The 18,464-nt window shown below is 42.9% G+C and overlaps 1 protein-coding gene across 1 annotated transcript in view; it reads left to right on the top strand.

Moving 5' to 3' along the window:
* The window catches only part of LOC132998703 (protein TANC1-like), a 38,250-nt gene that overhangs the window by 7,497 nt on the left and 12,289 nt on the right, over positions 1 to 18,464 (top strand). Inside the window, exons 5-12 of the mRNA XM_061068440.1 lie at positions 1,828 to 2,128; positions 2,772 to 3,053; positions 9,047 to 9,163; positions 9,723 to 10,013; positions 10,835 to 10,959; positions 13,277 to 13,508; positions 14,313 to 14,479; positions 16,667 to 16,975. Coding sequence (XP_060924423.1) covers positions 1,828 to 2,128; positions 2,772 to 3,053; positions 9,047 to 9,163; positions 9,723 to 10,013; positions 10,835 to 10,959; positions 13,277 to 13,508; positions 14,313 to 14,479; positions 16,667 to 16,975 — 1,824 coding nt within the window. The remainder of the gene's footprint in view (positions 1 to 1,827; positions 2,129 to 2,771; positions 3,054 to 9,046; positions 9,164 to 9,722; positions 10,014 to 10,834; positions 10,960 to 13,276; positions 13,509 to 14,312; positions 14,480 to 16,666; positions 16,976 to 18,464) is intronic.

Genomic DNA, 18,464 nt, shown 5'->3' with positions numbered 1-18,464 from the left:
CAGCCTTGGCCCATTTTCTCAGCCTCATTCCACCACCTGAGCTCCAGATTCAGTCGGTTTCACAGAGCTATAGCGAGGTTCACGTGAGGAATGTGGGTTGTCCTGGCTAAGATAGATGAGGCTCTGGTACAAAGGGAATAACAGTGAGCGGCCTTGTCTCCCTACAGTCTCTGTGTTGCAGGAACGTTGCATCAGTAATGAAGAGACCTGAATTGTACGTGAACAAACTACACAGAAGAATATCTCTCATAAAAAGTCATCTTTATTTTTTCCCGCTCAGGTTTTCCATTTATTAAGAATTTCAGTTTTCTGAGGGATTTCAGCAATGTAATAAACATTAACTTATACATAAGTAAATTCAAATATCCGTTGTATTTTATCATATTTTATCCTCTAAGAAGACAATAATGGTAAAGATCTTTCTGGCTGTGTAATATTAAAATTTTCTAATATAAGCATAATTATGTATTACAGGGCTACTCTAGGTTGCAACATCTTGTTTATACAATAGGTTCTTTACTCTTTGTCAATAGATATGATACCATGGAGATTCATTAGAACAGTTTCGAAAATAATCTGTTTTATCTTTGTTTTTTTGCTTCACTGTCAAACTTTAACACGCAGTAATGAAGAGACCTGAATTGTACGTGATCAAACTATGTGATCAAACTACACAGCAGAATATCTCTAATAAAAAGTATTCTTTATTTTTTCCCGCTCACGTTTCCATTCATTAAGAATTTCAGTTTTCTGAGGGATTTCAGTAATGTAATAAACATTAACTTATACATTAGTAAATTCAAATATCCATTGTAATTTATCATATTTTATCCTCTAAGAAGACAATAATGGTAAAGATCTCTCTGGCTGTGTAATATTATACTTTTCTCTAAGAAGACAATAATGGAAAAAAACTCAAAAAAAAGAAAGGTAAATAAAGATCTCTGTGGCTGTGTAATATTATAATTTTCTAATATAAGCTTAATGATGTATTACAGGGTTACTCTAGGTTGCAACATCTTGTTTATACAATAGGTTATTTACTCTTTGTCAATAGATATGATACCATGGAGATTCATTAGAACAGTTTCGAAAATAATCTGTTTTATCTTTGTTTTTTTAGCTTCACTGTCAAACTTTAACACACAGTTGCTCCAAGTTACGATTCCAAAACACAATCTGTGCCAGTTCCAAAAGAGGAAATGCATCCGGTCCCCAGAGACCAGCTCACACTGTGATGCTGCTTTTCATCCACCGTCACATTTACATTTCCTGGAACTTGCACATAATTTGGAATCAGATGTGAAATTTTAACTAAGCATCCTCACTGGAGCTCTCTGAAGCTCTGCTGGTCGGACTTTCTATACTTCAAATGCATCCTGGCTCGTGAGGGAACAATCTTTCACATTTCGTTTAAGTCTCTGTGAAAATCAGTCCCAGTGCGGGAAGCAAACAGCAGAATGTTTGCACGGTGATTTTTACCCTAAACTGTGAGTGTCTGCAGCGAGTGATTTTCGTTCTCAGCACAACCAGCCGTCATTATGCAAAACTGGGAAAATGACAGCCAGGATGAAAATAACTGGAATTATCATTTTCCATCTGCGTGCATAGTCACAATCAGGGAAAATAGTGTCCATGAGGCAAACACTGTCATGCACAGTTGGGGGTTTGTTTAAAGGGAAGGCAACTGACACTGTCCATTTACTACTTCTTCTTATTGTAGGTGTGTTTCTCTTATTTCTCTCCTCTTCTTTTGTGTGTGTATTTTTTTGTCTCCACACATTTGGAGTTAAGTTATTTATCTACATCTTATGTCTCTCCCTCCAGGGTGACACCTCTGCCCAGGGGGGGAGTCCCAGCTCCACTCTGACCTGCAGCACCACCTCCCCCTGTTCAGACAGCCCCACCTCCACCTTGAGCACCAGTGCTGGAGGCCCACATCTGCCCCAGCCTTTACACCTACCCTCACCCCAGTGCGGCTCCAGCACCAGCCCCAGTGGAACCCTCTCCAGCCCTGGACCCAGCCCGGCCCCCGGTGCTGCTCCGGGACCCCTCACCTGGAGCAGCCCTGGGCCTCCCTCTCAGAGCCCCACCTCCACCCTGGAGAGCAAGGACAGTGGAATCATAGGTGAGAGCTGCTGCTGTGAATCTCCAGGTCAAATGATATCTATTCATATTGAAATGGGTCACATTTGTTATTACACTAGGCGGAGCGTGTCTAATAGGAAAACTTGACCATGCATAAAAATGTAGCTTAAAAAATCAACAGCTGGTAGTAACCATAACCCATGGAAGCGCTTATCAGAAACCCCAGATATGACTGATGAGGGGCCACACCCTCCTGAGTGCTGATGGGAATGTAGATGCAGCATCTCTTGGTTTGAAGTCCTCGTCTCCTCCAGCCCAGCAGCTAGTGTCTCTGTGTTGCCTGTGCCACTTCAGCCTCAAGCCTTCAGCTCCCTGCTGTCAAAACTGGGACACTGCTGTCTTTGTTGCTTATGGCTCTGATTCTCCTAAAATAGGACACTTTTTTCTCCATAAATAGAGTTTGTATTTATAGTTAAACATAAAAGGGGGCAAAGGGCGCGTCAAGTACAACTACAACAAAAACCCGTTGAATGATGCGTTTTGAGCGAACAGCGGGATAAAACACTGTATTTCATTGTTTATCCAAAACATGTCTTTTGTTGCAAGGGAAATTTCAGCCCAATCATTTCCTCTCTTTGGCTGCTTGACTAAAAGTCGTATTCTTTTTTCTCTGTGCGGCTCAGCAACCATCACCAGCTCCTCTGAGAATGAGGAGCGCAGCGCCTCCAGTGAGTTCCTGACGAAGGACGAGGGCCCGGTGGGCGGGGCCAGTGTAATGGGCCGTGTGACCGAGGACCGCCACGCCGGGCCCACCAAGGACAATCTGACCGCCCACCCAGATGAGGCCTTACCCAGGAGTGACATCATGGAGCCCAGGACGCCACCGGCTCCGAAGAGGCCCCTCCCACAGCACCACGTGCACAGCACTTCCTCCCTCGTGATGCCTCGGCCTAATTCTGTGGCAGGTGCGTTGAGGTCTTCTCTCTGTGCCTTCACCCATAGACATATATAAGACTAGATGTCTCGTTCGACGGAGCCGGACGTTCGCACATGGCGGCCATCTTGCCAAAGGCAGCTCGCTCACCCATAACATTGTGTTGTAGTGGTACTTACTTTTTAAATAACCATGACTTGCTCAATTTTTTCAATGACACTGCATAAATAATTAAATTTTTTTAGAAAATAACATAATTATTCATACGTATGCAGTGTCATATCAAAATCTCTGACGTTTATAACAAACCAAGCCGTTTAAAAATCGGTTGAAAATTGAGCAAGTTATGGTTATTTACCACTACCAACACAATGTTATGGGTGAGGGTTTGGCAAGATGGCCGCCATATGGTGATGTTCGACTCCGTTGGCCGGCAACGCAGACGAGACATCTAGTCTTTATATATAAATCTATGCCTTCACCTGTTAAACTCCGCCTACCAGCGCCACCAAAGCTCACTAATTAACACGATGTATTTTCCAAAGTAAACCAGCCAGGAAGCCGCCGTGAAACCACCACGTGATCGTTTCTACACTCACTTTTGCGTGGACAAAATACAAACGTGACACAATGTGTTAATTAGTGAGCTGGGGAGTGAGTCGCTTAAGCTTCCATTACGCTGAAGATAAAGTAGGTTAATGAGCGTGTGAACGAGACAGCTGTGACCCGCGTGATAAATGAACACACCGATAAATATTGACTGAATGACAAACTGATTGAGTTGATTGTTGACTTGGCATTTCCCAGCTATTCACGCTGCACACAGAGAGAGAGAGAGAGAGAGAGAGAGAGAGAGAGAGAGAGAGAGAGAGAGAGAATGCTAACTTTAGCTTCCCTGCACCACGTGCTGGATGCACACAGTGAGCCGCACCAGTTAAATGTCCTCCGAGGCCTCGAGTTGTCATAAAAATACCCCCCCGCCGCCACCACCACTCCTCCCTCTCCAGTCACGATCTTTGCCGGTGCACAAGGCTCTTTTCTCTTCCCTTAGATGTCAGTTCATTTGTGGTTGGAGCAAAAGAAGAGATTCCCCAAGGAGTGGATTCACTGTAACGCCTGCCAGTTCCCCCTGTCAGCTGGTGCTTTCATTTAGGCGCTCTTGATGAAATTTAGAATAAAGATGAAGCGACTCTGGCTGCGGCCGCCAGAGTTCTGCTCCGCACTCATGAAAGAGTAACGGTGGTGCGTGTGCATTATGGCACGCGTTAAGACGAGAAGAGACAAAATTAAACTTTCATTATTCCCAGATGGAAAGTTGTTAAGGCAGCAATAGTGTCAGGCCACAAAAAAGAACAACTGACTGTGGTTAAGAATATAATGAATAGAGGTTTCATAAGCATCTGCTCCGGTAGTTAAAGTTTGCTGTGTCAGAAAATGAATGATGTAATGAAAATACAGCCGCAGAGATACAGCAACAGAACGTCAAGACAAAGTAAATGAACGTAGAAGATGTTAATTACAGTCTGAGCATATTCCTTATATGTTGACATATGTAAAACTGCAGATGTTCAGGTTTAATTGAGCAGTTAATGAATTCATGATTTAAACAGTAGAGTAGATGGCGGCTGCGTCACAGTTCTCAAAGCTCCCTGAGATTATGCTGATTCCTGCAAGTACAGGTGTGTACAAAAGGTAATGGAGGACAGTTTTGTAGAATTGGTCATTAGTACAAGTCACCTGCTTCATCAGCCGCCTAGTGGCCTGAGACTGGATACCATTATGGCAAGAAGCCGAATGTACAGTATGGTGTTAGTCAGCAAGAAGAGCACCTAAAGAACCCTGTTGGTTTTCTGGGAACAAACCAGAGGCTTAGTATGTTTGATGCTTTCAATACATATCAATATAAAGACGGAGCCTTTCACCAGGGTGATAGATGCTGTAGGACTCTAACCAGAAGGTCAGTGGTTCCATCCCTGGCACTTCAACCTTTATTGCAAAGGGACCTTGGGCAACATAATGAACCCAAAATAGCCTGTGATTGCTTAGTGCTGGTGTATGAATGGTGAGAGAAAAAATACATAAGTGCTGTGTGAATGGATCAATGCGACTTGTGCACTAAAGCACTCTGATTGGTCAATTTTATTGGAAAGCAATTCTTAAAAGGGTCCATTTACCATTATTAAAGCAGCGGAAAAAAAACATTTTCAACAATTGGACAATGTAAGAAGGCAATGGAGGTCAATGGACGGTCAATCACGGAAGCGTTTAAACACACAATCGACCGACTGTGAGTCAGTCTCCTCCGTCTATCAACCCGTTTTATAACTGATTAACACCAAACTTGCCAAGTAAATAAAAACCCAATCAGTGGGACAAGAAAATTGCCTAAAATGACGTAAAAACATCTTTGAGAAAAAAAGGATTTCTCATCTAGCCTTTTTTGACATTTAAGTTTGATCCCGGTGCTATCCAGTAACAGGGGAGCCAGGTTTGATGGCCTGTACTGCAGCCAGCCACCAGGTGGCGATCGAGACACTTTTGGCTACACTTTTGGGGAGCAGTCATGTCATCCATCTTTATTTACAGTTTATGTGTTAAAGTAACACATTTTGGGAAATGTGCTTATTTGCTTTTTAGGGTTAGATGAGACCATTATAGTCAAATGTCTCTGTGCAGTTATTTTTTGAATATTTGTTTATATTTCCTTGCATTTATAAGTATAATGCAAGGAAATTTCTACTTATATGAATAAGTATAAATTATTCATAAATTATACTTATAAACATGTAAACAAGTATTGCATGTTTACTTAATATCACATACCTCATGTATATTTTTGTAGGTCCATTTTTTCTGCTGTAATTTGGCAGATCTCCCTGTTTTGGGACTAACAATGGACTTTTATCTTATCTTATGTTACCACTCTTACATTTCTCCATTAAGTTAAAGCAAAAAGCTAGCTTAGCATAGCTAACTGCAAACAGGCTGTAACAAATAGTCTGCGTTTGGAGCATCAGCTTCGTCCACCATCTCTACCGTGCTCTCAAATATAACAGTGGTATTGATCTTCTCATCTAACTCTGCCAAAAAGTAAATACGGGTGTTTTCTGAATGTCGAACTTTGCTTTAAGGTTGAAAAGGTGTGAGATGAGTTTCTGAGGCTGATGCCATATAAGGGATGCGGGAGGCTTGACCTTTAACGTGACAAATGATCAACAGGGGTCGTAGGGTAATCAACCACCCAGTCATCAGCAGGGAACAGAGAGATCGGCAGCAGGTGCAGGGGAAGGTGGTGGCGGACAGGGTCCCATCAGGCTGGACTGGGATGAGCTGTCCCTGTGTCAACCCGAAACTGAAAACATGTTTTACTCCTTCCACTGTGTCTCTGGTCCAGTGAGCCATTTGGCCCGGCTGCTTTCTCATCCCACTCCACACCTCCTTCACACTGTGTTGCTGCAGACTGTTCTCCATCCTCTCACTGCGAAGCTTCTTTCAATCCTCAGTCCTCCACTCCCGCTCTGGCTCGACAACTACTGCAATATCCTCCGTGTCCCCAGTCCTGAAAGCCCTCCTCTGGATGTTGAAAGGGATTTATTATTTGCTGGTACCTGATATTTTTTTGGTCCTTTAATATCACCACATTCCCACTGTAATTGATGTGGTTTTGCCTCAGGGAGCCTCTCATTGTCCTCCTGGTTCTCCACAGAGCAGGTTTCATTCACACATGCACAGATGCTGGATAAATCAGAATATGATCTGAAGTGTTGACAACCTGTAAGTGCCGTATTATTTTCAATTAGCTCTTCTCCCGGTTCTAGAAAGAAGAAGTAGGAAGTTCAGGTCCCTTATATGAAAGTCAGTGGCACACGTATGATTTGGTGATTTGACCTGACGGAGGGTATTTAAAGATTTTGCTGGCCACATCTCCAGGCTGTGACCATAATTGCTGCCTCAAAGCCTTAAGCCCACAGCAGGTCAGAGATTGTGCCGCGGCTCCCTCAGATGCTCCGAGATTACCAGCGGCCGCATCTAACATGAACGTGTACATGATTATAGCAATGTGAGGTCATGCTCTGTCCAGGGGCTGCACTTTCTTGTCTGCTCTCTGTTGGGCCGCTCCATCTACGGTATTTTATAAATGAGTGCAATGTGACTCAGGCCTTTTTTTCATCCCACTCTGAAGGGATTAGAGGCAGCAGTAATGCCAGATTTTCAGATTTCACTCAGAATTGTTTTTGTTTTTTTCATATTACAGCAATGAATGAATGAAATGGGCCTGTCTGTGGCTTGTCATTGTAAACAAACTCTTAAAAATAACAAGTGTCCCCTGTCAGAATATTGTTTTCATGCAGTTTGAGAATTTTGGGCTATAATATTTTTTGATACTTGTTACTGTTTCATCACTTGACTGCAGACGTATTACAATCCAGCAATTTTCATAAAAGCAAACCTCTATATACAGAAAACCAATTTCATTACAAAACCAAGAAGTCCCAACGAGCACAGACACACAGCGACTGTAAAGCTGTTTCTCTCTCTCATGCCTGGATCTGGATCCATAAACGGCTTAGATTAGTTTTCCCTTCTCTAACAGGGAGAAAGAAAACAATAGGAACAGGTGGAGATGACAAAACAAAGGTTGTTCACCTTGTTTCTCGCCAGCCGGTCCGAAGACAGATGAGCACTTGACCAAGAACGACATCTAACTCTCAGAGCCTCAACCCATCGGAGGCGGTGTGAGCCTGTGAATTCAAATGTATTCAGCACGCGGAAAAAATGTTTACTCCAGGGAATTCTGACATTAGTTTCTGATGTAAGTTTCTGGGCTTTGAATCATAGTTAACTTTTTAATTTTAGAATTTTTCCCATCTCTGCTGGCTCTCTCAGGTAAATCCTGGCAATGATTAAATTACATAAAGGCAAAAACTGCCAAAACAACAAGAACAAAACCATCAAAAATGACACAAGTAAGATGTAATGCACTGCAGTTAGAGAATCCTGGAACAAATTCAGCCTGACTTAAAAGTTCCTTCACTTCGCATGTGGTGCATTTTCTATGGACGTCTTTATTAACTGTAATATATAGAAATATGTTGGAGATATTCTGTCTTCAATGGGCGAGTCCTTCAAAGGATAAGCTGTGTCGATGATGGATAGATGGATGTTTTGTCTTCAATATATTTTGTCCAATTATCAATTCATAATCTGTTTCATCTGCATAATCATCAATGCAATAAATAACCAAACCCCCAGAGACTGGCGGCTTAAAAATAAATGAAGACCTCTCTGACACGGTGTAAACAACATTACAAATGTGTAATGTTTTATTAATACAAAGATTAAATAGTCTTTGTTACAGGGCTGTTCAATGATATAATGAATAATAATGATATGCTGTAATAGCAGGAATAGATAACTGATTACATAAAGCCTATTTCTCAAATGTAGTCTGCACTTGAGACTGCTAAACATCTTGAAGACTGCAGAGAGTTAGCCTGGCGGACATGTAAACTCTGTGATGTGAGTGGGTGGGCAGATCGGCCGATGTGGGAGTAAACAACTCTTTTGACTCTTTTTGGTTTCTAGCTTCTTCTGTGCAACATGTTCTTTATTGTATTTATCCCGTCAGCCGTTGTGAGTCTCACTAGTTTGTTGTGCAGAACGTGTGCAGCCGTGTCATTGACAGCGGACACAGTTTTGTGTTGCAGCTCCGCGACGTGTTCCCACTGATAATCACAGATTTGGTTTCCTGAAGTGCAAAAACATTCCGTCATTTCAAACTCCAGATTTACAGGACGAACAGATGAGTCGCTTTCTTTTCCTCTTTCTTCTCCCCTCAAGGTCGTTGAGCGTTTTATCTTTGAGAGCAACAGCTGTTTATGTCTCCCGTCGCCATGGTTACAATCATTGACTCGAGCAACGATTTTGGCACTTGTGTGGTATAGGCATGTGTGTCTTTGCACATTTGCAGCATCTCTCGCTGACACTCTTAATCCATTCCCCCGATCCGTCCTCTGTCTGCAGCGACCAGCTCCACTCGACTGGAGGATTTGGGTTTTCTGGACCATCAAAGAGCCGCAGGACACCGGAGCTCCGTCCGCAAACACTGCACAGCCGGACGCACGAGTGATGACTCCAAAGGTAGTTCTGTGGCTCAAAGGGATAGGTCACCCACAAATAAAAAAATGCACTCATTATCTACTATGTATGGAGGGGTGGGTGAAGTGTTTGAGTCCACTAAACCCCCTTTTCAGAGTTCCAGGGGTAAACAGCGTCAAAGTCAAATCCAGTTCAATTGAAGTAAATGGCGACCAATTCTTCAAACGTATGAAAACAACAGAAAAAAAACATGAATTGCCTCCATACGGCTCCTGTGGTGTCATCCAAGTGTCTGTAAGCCCTGACATTCAAATACGACTCCAAATGACCTCGTTTTGAGTCAAATTTAAATGTCAGGGCTCACTAAAGTGTTTTGTGGACTCAAACACTTCACCCACCCCCCCACCTGCATAGTGGTGAGTAGATAATGAGTAGATTTACATTTTTGGGTGAACTATCCCTTTAGCCTCGAGGTGTGTAAATACCCTTATATATACAGTCTATGGTAAATACACAGAAACATCTACAGACACACTTCCAGCACAACTTAAAATAAATTATACTTATCCATTCTTATGTTGTTTCCTCTCCATCCATCCAGGGAGGCTGGTGGCGTTCAGACAGGCCGACATCATGCTCAAGCCGCTGCTGTTCGAAGTTCCCGGCATCACCCCGGAAACGCCCTTCGTCGGACGGGATTGGCTGTTCACGCGTCTGGAGGAGGTCCTGAGGAAGACCAGCAGCTGCGAGGGGCGTGGCGCTGTCGTCGTGGGCAACGCAGGATCCGGCAAGACGGCCATCATCTGGAGGCTGGTGACGCTCAGCTGTCACGGCATGCGGACGCCACAGGGGGGGCCCAGCATCCCTCACAGCCCAAGCTCCTCCCCTAAATGTAAGACCTTTAGTGAAATATGGGTATTCATTCTCCAGTAGGTTCCATCAGCTTCAGATTCTTGTACGATATTGGAGTAAATTTCTTCTTTTTGTGGAGGAGTGAGTAACTGGGTCATGCTCTCTTCTTCTGAGTTCTCCCCTGAGGTTTCCCTGCTGGTTGCAGTTGTGTGAGTTCACTGAGTTCACTGTGGTTCTGTTTCTTCTCACGAGTGGAACTGGAACCGCTCTTTTGTCCGGAAAATAAAACCAGATTAAGTACTTTATATTTGCATTTTGGTGCCTGCTGCGACCTGCTGGGGATTTTAGTTTTTCAAATAAAACATGACTCAACTGCAGGTGTAAAAATAAGAATGGCAACAGATGCTACACTAATAATAATATAATATATGTATCACCCATCAGCCTTTTGCTATATCAAACAGACATACCCTGATATTAAACTGTACAGAAAAACCTAAACGGCAAACTCTGAAAAAGAATAGTGTCATTTATTTTTCATATTCATATTATTAATGGTTACCTGTACTGAACGTTGTCATTTTGATTTAAATTTAACAGAAGCTATAGCATGAGCTGTGTACAATCCAGAATTATCCCTTTCCGCCCCGTGATACAAACACTCCTGCTTCTGTCCAATGAGGTTTTGCTTAGTCCCGTCGTTTCCAGTCTTGCTTACAGATGTTCTAATTAATTGCAGCAGTTTAATTGTGTTTCTTTGTAGACTCGTCCTGACGCTGCCGGGCTTTCCACCCGAGGCCTCGTCTAACGAGTGTAAATGGCAGCTCTGGGTTTGTTATTGTTGCTCTGTGCTCTGTGCAGGTGGGGAGAAGTCGGGTAAAGGCTCCAAACAGCCAGCGGAGTCCCAGCCCAACCTGAGTGCTTCTGCCGGAGCGAGCGATGGTGCAGCACAGAGGAAGGAGACTGTCAGAAGCCTCGCCGCCAAGGTACCTCAAGACACACACACACAAACACACACACGCAATCATTTGTATTCCTCCACTTGTGAGGACTCTTAATTACAAAACAACCCCTGCTGAGCCTCATCTAGTTAGATGAGATGAGACGATCAATAACACCTTCATGTCTGTGCACTAAACAGGAAGCAGACGCCAGGAGACAGTTCACTTATTTTATCTTGGCTTAGCATAATGACTGGAAACAAACACGGAGGCTCCACAGCTCCGTCTTCATTACATTAGGTTCCTTTAATCTGTATAAAAAGTGGCGGAAACAGAAGCTCAGTCTGACAGAGCACCAGCCTCCACCAGGTTTATCTCACCTTGTTAAAGAAAGAGAAAAAAGGTCCTGGATCCACCGGTTTGTCCCGATTCACCAAATTCAATGGGTTCGTCGATACCCCACAACTCCACAAACTTTCAATAGTTGGAAAACACATTTACGACCTCGAACCGTCACTTTAACCTAAATGTAACATTGAACACAAACTTGGTAAACAAACACATAAATGATCATAGTAAAATGTCCTTTCCTCCATCTAGACCACTTATTGAAGTCAATCCCAGCTGACATTGGGTGAGACAGTAAAATATAGTAAAATTGAAAACACACACACAATGTGATTTCCTGTAGATCTCGTTAGACTGACCCACCTGCATCTACAACAGACATAAGGGAAACATAATGACAAAAGAGGAATATCCAGATTAAGCTTCTCGTCATGGCTGTTTTTATTGTCCTGGATTTCTCTGTTTTCTTCCTTTCCTCACCTTTTAATAGCAGTAATATAATACAGCATCATACACGGCGCCGTGGGGAGCTGCTTAAAGGAGGAGTCGGTTTAAACTGATAAACACACCTCAGCGTCTTAGTGTGGAGCGGCACGTTTGTGAATGTCAGGTTGTTCTGCTCTCTTTTCAGGCACATGTAGTACATGCTGCTGATTGCATCACACAGATGACATGGAAGCTTCTAAATTTACTAACTTGGCCTCAATAATAGTTTCCATGGGAACTAGTCAGACTACTTGTGATGGTGAGGGTGTTTGCTCCAAAGTAAAATCACTGATAATGTCCTCGTACAGCGTGTGTGTGGAGCACTTACGATCTACAAACCCACGAGTAAATACTATTAAATATGAATGTTTTCCCACAGAAATGCACTCACAAAAGACAGATTACTACTATTAATCCTCCAGGCCGTCCCCATTCATCTCAATGGTTTTCAATGTTAGGCCTCTGTTCAGTTTGGCTCCTTTATTGCAAATATCACCCCCATGATTTTGTGGAATGTTTTATTTCTCAGCCCCTTTTGTTTATCATTCAGCTTGTTGCCTGAATCCACCGATGTGATTTAAAGATGCTCTGCGATAATATGCAGAATGACTGAAGACTAAGTTATGACTCAGCCACCTCTGGGATGTCTGTGTTCACGGCACATCTCAGTGTTGTTTTATTCTAACCCTCATTGTTTTTAGATTTGGTGATATTGTTTTTCTCCTCTCTTTAAAAAAAAATGTGTTTGATCTCACATTGAGATATGCGCAGATAAATGGGCTCTGAACACAAACAGCATCTGAATTGGTGCCATATATTTGTTCCCCTCAGGTCAGCCAATCGTAAATTGCTTCTTCTCGGAATCACAATCACTCAAAAAGTCAAACAAACACACAACGCTGCCATGAATACGATGTGAAATTACAGTAATAATTTGCCCGTGGCTCCGCAAAAAGTGAGGCCAAAGTGCTTTGATCGCCACCTGGTGGCTGGATGCAGTATAGGTCCTAAATCCCACCTCCTCTATGTTAGTGGATGGTACATGGGCCAAAAAATAAAAAGTCAAATAAAGTTTTCTCAAAGATGGTGTGAATGCTCAAAGGTATAGAAATAGGTTTAAAACACAGGTTGAAGAGGTGTTAATAGTTTAAGGTTCTATATTTAGACATGAGGTTTATCCTCAGTAACGCTTCAGCAGATTTTACGGCATTAGATGTTTTAACTTCCTGATTGGATTTTGAAGCCTGTGGGAAACTGAGGTTAGGGTGCCAAGAGAACATTTTATGTTTCTAAATAGCTTACTCCTTTTTTTCATCGACACTTTGGACCAATGTTATCACACTCGGGGTTTACAGATCTACTGTACAGACTTTTATTTTCCCACTTCTAAAGTGCTATTTCTTTAATGCATTTCTATCCTGACCATTAACAGTTAGTTGGACTTTGTGTCACGTAAACAGAAACAAAAAGCAGCTTTATATTAAGTTCCTATTTCCTTCAGTTGCTCACCTCAGCTCTCTCCCACCAGGTGGTCGCCTACCACTTCTGTCAGGCCGACAACACCTACACCTGCCTGGTACCGGAGTTTGTGCACAGCGTTGCCGCCCTGCTGGCCAGAGCGCCACAACTCAGCCCATACAGGGAGCTGCTGGTTCAAGAGCCTCATCTGCAAAACACACTCAGCCTGAGATCCTGCGTCCAGGATCCCATCGCTGCCTTCCGGAAGGGCGTGCTGGAGCCCATGGCCAGCCTGCGCAAGGGTAGTGAAGTCTACACACGCACACACACTTTAGACAAATGTGATGTCTTTAAATTTAAAGACATTTAAAGTTTTAAATAGTATCAGATTTAAGGTGGAGCCTGTCTGCTCCCCTCGCCCTGCAGTTATCGCCTGTGTTAAACAGCCGGTTCATGACTCAGCGATGGGCCCACAGATTATTTCCCCTCGTTAAGGTCAATGATTTGAAGCAGTGTAGTGTGTGAAACAGATGTTCGGTCATTTACATATATGAGTGGTATTTTTTGCAAAGGTGAATCACCAGCATCCCTCGGGATTTCAAGGTCACAAAATACTCCGGGGTGGCCACGAACGTTCCGGACACATTCAGCAGCTTGATTCCTCATGAGTTAGTCAGTCAGTTAGATTGATGTGTTATTACGGCCGGGCCCTCCACAGCCCGGGCAGAGGAGTGTTTGTCTGCTCCATCTCTATTAAGCAGGTCAGTAAAAAATGGAGAGCCCTTGTGCCTAAGTGTGTGAGTCCTCACAGGCTTCCAGGGAAACACTGACGGCTCAGATAATGTGAACCATGATGGATATGTTCTGTTCCCAGCTAATAAACAACAATGGCCTCTGGCCGCTTGCAGCAGAACATGATCAATATCAACAGTTGATGCTTCTCTCCACATTTCCTGTGCTAAAAAAGATGCACCATTCTTTAAGCCATTAACGACCTAGCATAAAACTGTGCTTCATTCCTCTTTATTTTATGCTCTTTAATGGGACATACCAGGTATTTTAATAAGCTTCAACCTTTTTCTTTCTCTTTATTTATGTGTATTCAGAGCGGAAGCTGCCTGAAGACGACTACATCATACTGGTCGACAGCCTTAATGAGGCAGAATTCCACAAACCAGACTATGGAGACACCATCGCAACCTTCATCACCAAAATCATCTCCAAGTTTCCACACTGGCTCAAACTGGTGGTCACAGTCCGGACAGGCCTCGTGGTGAGTGGGATGACATGCAGATTAAAATAGCATTTTAGACTCCTGGGAAATGTATAAATTAATAATGAGAGGAGTAATAATTGCAGTACTACAATTACCACCAGCAGTAATAATGTCTGTTGGCACCCTATCCAATCATTATTATCATATATTAGAGATGTGAAGATCAATGTTAAAATTATTATTATTATTATTATCATCATTACTATAATCAGTAGTAGAAGTAGTAGTAGTAGTATTGTGTATAAGGAAACATGAGACTATAGCAAACCAAACATTTCATATTAAAACAATAATGAATATGCAAAAAAAGAAACCAATTTAAAATGTATTCCGAAGCAATTTATATTCTCATACACCCAAGTGAGCGAGTGCAAATTGCTATGGCAACTGCTTTAATGTTTTGAACATCCAGTGCCCAGCAACGCATTATACTTCTAGTAAATTGATTTTTATGCATGAGTCCAAGAATAATAAGAGAGTGGGGACCACCGGTTATCTTTGTGGAACTGTGCGATTACCAATGAATTAATTCATTTGTGCTTTGGAATCTGAATCAATACCTGGGTCAGTGATGTTGGTCAGATTTCATTTCGGTGAATTACTGGAGAACCGGTGCCCAGAACCAATATTTGGTTAATGGTTGAAGCCCACCTGTCACCCAGTCTCAGCTGGGAGAGGTTCCAGACCCCCATGTAGGGATTATTAGTAGAAACAAAGCTGCTGTTACCATAAAAAGATGTAACCTTTAAATCATTTTAATGTGGTGTATAAATTATTTAATTCCTCTTGATTATATTGGGATGCAGAGTGTCTTCTTTCCTCGCTCCGTCACTTTTATTATTGCCCCCCGAGCAGCTACATAAACATTTATGCCAGGTGAACAGTTTAATAAGATTAGAGATATCTCGTCGTCCAGAGGCGAGTAAAGTGAGGCCATACAATTTTGTAAATTAGTTGAATTGACCCTTTAAGTCTCAGCCTCCCTCCCATCACCTACATCAGAGATATTCCCAGTACCTGCAGCTTCCCTCTAAGCTCCATTCACTGCCTGTGTAGTTTTAACGTGGTGGTGTAAAGACAATGTGGCTCTCGGCGCCGTTGAGCTCTCCAGTCTGATGTGTTTTCTCAATCCGGTCGGTAATCCCACCGACCAGCAGACGCATCTGTCCAGGGCCCAAGCCAAGTCTCCAAACGCTGCATGGATTACTCCCTGAATGGACGGTAATACTCCAGAGAGTCTGCTGGGGAGTCTGGAGCTCGACAGGCAGCCAGCCAGTTGCATAATTGGATTAGTGTTGGAGAACACACAAAACACATTTGGGGTCATTTTCTTCCCGATGCATTTTGAAGTCAGCAAAACATTAAATATACGTAAAGATGGAAGAGTCCAGCTGTCGTCGAGCCCTTCGTGTTCCAGCCTTTTTTAACGGGAAGTGCTCACTCATGTGTAACAACCTGGAGAACACTCGTGAAAGGTTTGAGTGCAGCGCAGTCCGCGGCCGCCAGTCAATTACTTGTTCGTTAAACCAAAATGTCAGTCTCTGTTAGAGAGGAACTGAGCGGCGGTCACACGGGTTCCTTCTGTGATCCGTCATAGCTGGTTGTTGCCGGCGTCGAGCAGTGGAGGATGGCATGAGAGGAGCTGCAATGTGAATCTGAGAGATGCCTGTGAGCAATGTTGGAGCTTGAGTCACTGTCACACCATTTACTGTACTGTATCCCATGGCTCTGTGTGAGTCAGCGGCAGCAGCATCTGAGGAACGGCTCCTGGTTTTGTGTGCTTTTAATTTGTCCTCTGCTAATGCACCAAAGACACGCCACCTACTGCTCTGTAAATGCTGGGGTGTGCGTGCCCGTGCGTCAGTTCCCCCCCTCGTTGTTGGTTTGTTTGTCGGCAGGATTGAGCAAAAAACAACTGAACGGATTTCCTTGAAACTTGATAGAAGACGGGTGAAGGGTAAAAAAAAACATTTAATTTTGATGTGGATCTTTGATTTGAATCCTTTCTTTCATGTTGCGAGTTGGGAATTTTTTAAACCAATTTCCTTTCAGGTAATAATTCATGGGTCTAGGTAGAAAATCAAGCATATTTAAGGGCCTGCTATCTATGAGTGTGTGTAACTTGGGGACTGCTGGGTCTTGGTGGAAGTGTGAGCTCTACTGATCTGTTTTCTTCTTCTGCAGGAGATCACCACTCTCCTTCCCTTCTCTGGCATCTCTCTGGACATCCTGCCAGACAGCAGTGACCTGGGAGCCGACCTCAGCGACTACATCCATCACCGGGTCAGCAGCAGCACCCAGGTGGCCTCCAACGTCACCACGCCAACAGGCTCTGCCCCGGATCCGCTGATCCTCAGCAAGTTCAGCAGCCACCTGTCAACACGCAGCCACGGCTCGGTCCTGTACCTGCAGCTGACCCTGGACCTGTTCCACAAAGGCCACCTGGCTCTGAAAGGAGGAAACTACCTGGTGGTGCCTGTCTCCCTGTCAGAGGTCAGGACACGTAGCACTGATTGTTTTCATCTGCGTCTGTTTGTTTATTAGCAGGATTATGCATAACCTACTCAACTGATTTTTATGACATTTTGCTGAGGGAAGGTAGAACTTTTAAATCCGGATCAGGGAGTGTACCCAGAAATCGTTTTTCACTTTCTTTAACATTACGAAATAGGAAGTTTCATTTACATTTTGTTGGTTTACCAGAGAATAATTCAAGGATCTTATGAGAGAAAAACTTTATTTACGAGTGTGAGCAGTTTTGTGTAATAAAAACCCAGATGTAGTGGATTTAAATGTGCAAAAAGCTTAATCCAACCAATAAATGTTTGAAGCGTATATCATGGCCTAAAAAGCTGTAATGTTAATTGCAGCTTGTTAGGCTTCCTCTGACGAAAAAGATTTGCGAACCACCATCTGTGGAGCGATCTGTTTTATGAAGTGATCAGTTTCACGTAGCGTTAAACCCTCTGGAGCCATAAAGACACTTCTTACCTATTTTTGGACCCGCCCTCGTCGTCTTCCCCTTTATCTGATCACGTTCACGGTCTAACACCTGTCAATCATCCTGGGTGAGCTCGCTCGCCCGAGGACGAAGCATCAGTGTCTGTTAACTCCCTTCAAAAGATCCACAGGCAACCAGCAGTGTTCGGCCATGTTTCTCCTCATCAAAAAAGAAAAGGAGCATTTAACACGCTATTCAAATTAATACAAGATTTAAAAGAATAAAAAGGATCTTTCCTTTTGGTGAAGGCCAGAAAATATCCCACAGTGACTAAAGTAAATGGCAGATGTAGCATAAATGTTAAATAATCATCAACAGATGAGCTCAGGCTCAGGAATGTGATGATTTATTGATGGGATAATGGAAGTGGATGGAAGATGTCCTTAAAATGTGGTCACAGTTAAATATGAGAGTTTGTGCAGAAGCACTACGTGGATCAGTTTGTAGTATTTATCATTTAAAGTACTTTTAAAGACAAATGTAGCTTTGTTTTTTATCTTTTCTTTCACTGTTGTTATTGCTATGACTTGATTACATCATGATTTCATCTGTGTTTGTTTGTCCGTCTGTTAGTTAGCATCATTACGCAAAAACTACCAGACATGTTATCACGTAACTTGATTTAAGGATGTGAGTCAGGAAAGAACTCGGGAAAGAACTCAGGAAATTTAAATGCAGATCCAGGGTTTTTTACACTTTAATGTAAAGTGTAAAAAGTGTATTCTCTGAGTAATTTATTTCTCAGAGAATAATTCATGGATCTTGAGAAATATTTTCAGACATGTTGAGGAGAATGAAATATATGTGTTTGAAATTTGATGCAAATCCAAATGATCTAGTGAATTTAAATGTAGTTCCATCAGGGAACTGTTGGACCTCGGCAGAGGTTTGCAATCTGCTGAGGGACATTTGAGTTATAAGTGAATGTGTTCACATCAGGATGTTGCAGGTTTTACTCCCAGTTATTGGATCTGCCCGTTT

Source organism: Limanda limanda, chromosome 3 (assembly GCF_963576545.1).
Source record: "Limanda limanda chromosome 3, fLimLim1.1, whole genome shotgun sequence".
NCBI lineage: Eukaryota > Metazoa > Chordata > Actinopteri > Pleuronectiformes > Pleuronectidae > Limanda > Limanda limanda.
This window is presented reverse-complemented; position numbering and strand designations above follow the sequence as displayed.